Here is a 2,525-nt window from a genome sequence, read left to right as displayed (position 1 = left end):
TTTCTGATTCTTAATTTAAAAATGAATTAATGATTGGCTCAGAAAATATTAATTTTGTCTTTATAGACGGCATAATTTTGTCTTTATAAACGGCATGTTATTTGCTAAAACACGTATCAATGAGACTGTCAGAATTATTTTAGCCAGATGAGGAAACATGTACTTTAGATTTGAGAACTCTGATCGGATTTTAAAATCTGTCATGGAAAGGCCCTGGGAACTTCACCTGAGTAGTAGCAAAGCTTGCTGCTCTAATTGTTGGAATATGTTTTTCTCCTTGGAGAACAGAATTTTTGAATTACTTATCCTGAATATTAAAACCCCTAAGAAGCAGCTGAAGAATTTTTGCAATGTCTTAGGCCCCTCAGCCTTTCCCGTGCCCAGGTGTTGCCACAGTCTCCACACAGTGGTCTGAAAGGCCTGCCTGCCTGATTCCTAGGGCCCTGGCAGAGGGCACGGAGGACCAGGAGCAGAAACTTCCATGCCACATGTCTGCTCTGGTGAAGTGGACCCAGCTCTCCCTTCACTGAAGTGCCTCACAGTTCATGGAGGTCACAAAAGCAGTGTGGTTCTTTATGAAAAAACACCCTCCCCGCACCAAAAGAAAAGAAAAGATTCTCATCTCGATGCGTAATATTGTCATGTCAGTGCCACTGAGTACTACTTTGAGTTGCTTTTTCATGTGTGATTTATTTTTTTCCAGAACAATGTGTTTAGGTAAGAAGTCTTCAGGCTGCTCAACATTAAAATCAACTGGTGAAAATTCCTAATCTGAGTCTCTTTACCTTTTTTTGTTTTGTTTTGTTTTCAGTTGAAAAAAGAAAAACAGGGTATATATGAAGAAAACCTTCACTACCCACTTCTGCTTATTTTAACCAAAAGTGGATAGAAGATTAAGCTGCTCAAAAGATGAAGAAAACGTCAAGTACCCAGGGAATATTTTACAAAACCAGAAACCTGTCATGGGGAGAATATGCAGCAAGCCCTTGGCTCCCTGAGGCTGGCCAGCGCCCAGGACTTGCATCCCCACCACCTTTGCGACATTCCACGTGCGGATTATGGAGTCCACTTGTCCTCACCCACATTATTCCCCAGCCATCCTGGATGCCTCTTTTTTCAGGCTGCTTGTTGCTCTTCCCGCACCAAACCTTTGTTTGTCTTTAAATGTCTATAAACCACTTATCTGAGATTTGAGTTGGACTGGTGAGCACGCTAAATGTTTTTATAGCTAACTGAGACAGAATTCCTTTTGGCGATTTCCCCCCCACCCACCCACCCCACCCACACACACACACACACACACACACACTTTTAAAAAATACCTTGGTCTTTGTTTCATTTTGGTGGCAGTAGTTTTTAATCTGTAAACACATCAAAACACCACGATTCTGTTCTGGTGAATCAAAATAAAGCATATCGTTCTGATCTCCCTTAAATTAATTGTGTTAACTCTGCCATCTCTTTGTCTGTCTCCCTCGCTGGTTCTCTTTTTTTCCTTTTAAACAGGATGTTTTTTTCCCCTATAGATGTATAAGCAATGACTACATCAGCCCAAAGCCTCATAAACTGACCGTTTGTCCTCTGGACACAATAGCTTGGCCAGCCCTCTGCCCCTCCTCTCCAATTATGTGTGATTAGTCTCAATGTGTTGTGTCAAGGAGGAGAAGTGTGCTGAGTGCTTATTATCTGTTTAGGTACAAGAAGAGCACATTTAGGCTCTGACTATGAATGAAAAGTGAGCCTTTATCAGGACTCAAATCTCACGGCTGCTGTTCTTCAGGCTTCTTTCAAAATAGGTCCTTTCCAGAGAAATTTTGGATGAATGGTTGATAAACTAGATTGCAAGCAGGGGGAGATGTTAAAAACTCAATCACACAATTATCTTATTTAAAGTAAGTATATAGTGTTTTCTGCTGTGATTCAAGTGTATAGTAAACATTTAATAGATGCTACCTAGGATTAAGAGAGAATGACTTTTCTGCAGGGAACCCAAGCATATCCTTGCCTAGTGCACCCAGGAGATGCTCTAATGCCTTTTGTGGAAATTCAGATGTTTATCTGTAAGGAATCATCTGTGCCCACTTTAGCAGTAATGTCATTAGGAGGTTAGCTACACCTCCTTATATCTTTAGTAGAGGCAAAGGGTGTCTTTAGTATGATGCAATTAAAGTGCTAGGTGGGAGACTGGGGGTGAATCCTTTTGCATGTTAAACAAACTTAGCTGTCATAAACACAGCGACTCTCAAATGTCTTCTCCGCTCCCTTCTATCATCAAACAAATTTTTCACCATCAGTTTGCATGTCCTTGTATTCACCACTTTTTCTGCTCCATTAGAGCACCTAGATGGATCTCGGAAGCCATAGGTCAAGTCGCAGTTAGATCATACATTTCTTTCTCACAAAAACTTGAATTGCAATGCCAAGTGATGGGCTAACATCACAATAACAGCAATTTATTCCTCTTTGGATAAAACAGCAGTCTATTCTCAGTGCTAGATAAAGACCAGGGCAATGCAAACCAGCCA

General features: G+C 40.9%; 1 protein-coding gene across 1 annotated transcript in view; it reads left to right on the top strand.

The window, feature by feature from the left end:
- Nucleotides 1–1,290, top strand: part of CAMKMT (calmodulin-lysine N-methyltransferase) — a 330,598-nt gene extending 329,308 nt beyond the window's left edge. The window contains exon 11 of the mRNA XM_019748655.3: nt 812–1,290. Coding sequence (XP_019604214.3) covers nt 812–889 — 78 coding nt within the window. The 3' untranslated portion in view covers nt 890–1,290. The remainder of the gene's footprint in view (nt 1–811) is intronic.
- The last annotated feature ends 1,235 nt before the right edge of the window (nt 1,291–2,525 follow it).

The sequence above is a fragment of the Rhinolophus sinicus genome, chromosome 2 (genome assembly GCF_057876585.1).
Source record: "Rhinolophus sinicus isolate RSI-liver-muscle chromosome 2, RSI-T2T, whole genome shotgun sequence".
Taxonomy (NCBI): Eukaryota; Metazoa; Chordata; class Mammalia; order Chiroptera; family Rhinolophidae; genus Rhinolophus; species Rhinolophus sinicus.
Note: the sequence above shows the minus strand (reverse complement) of the source record. Positions and strands in the feature narration are given on the sequence as shown.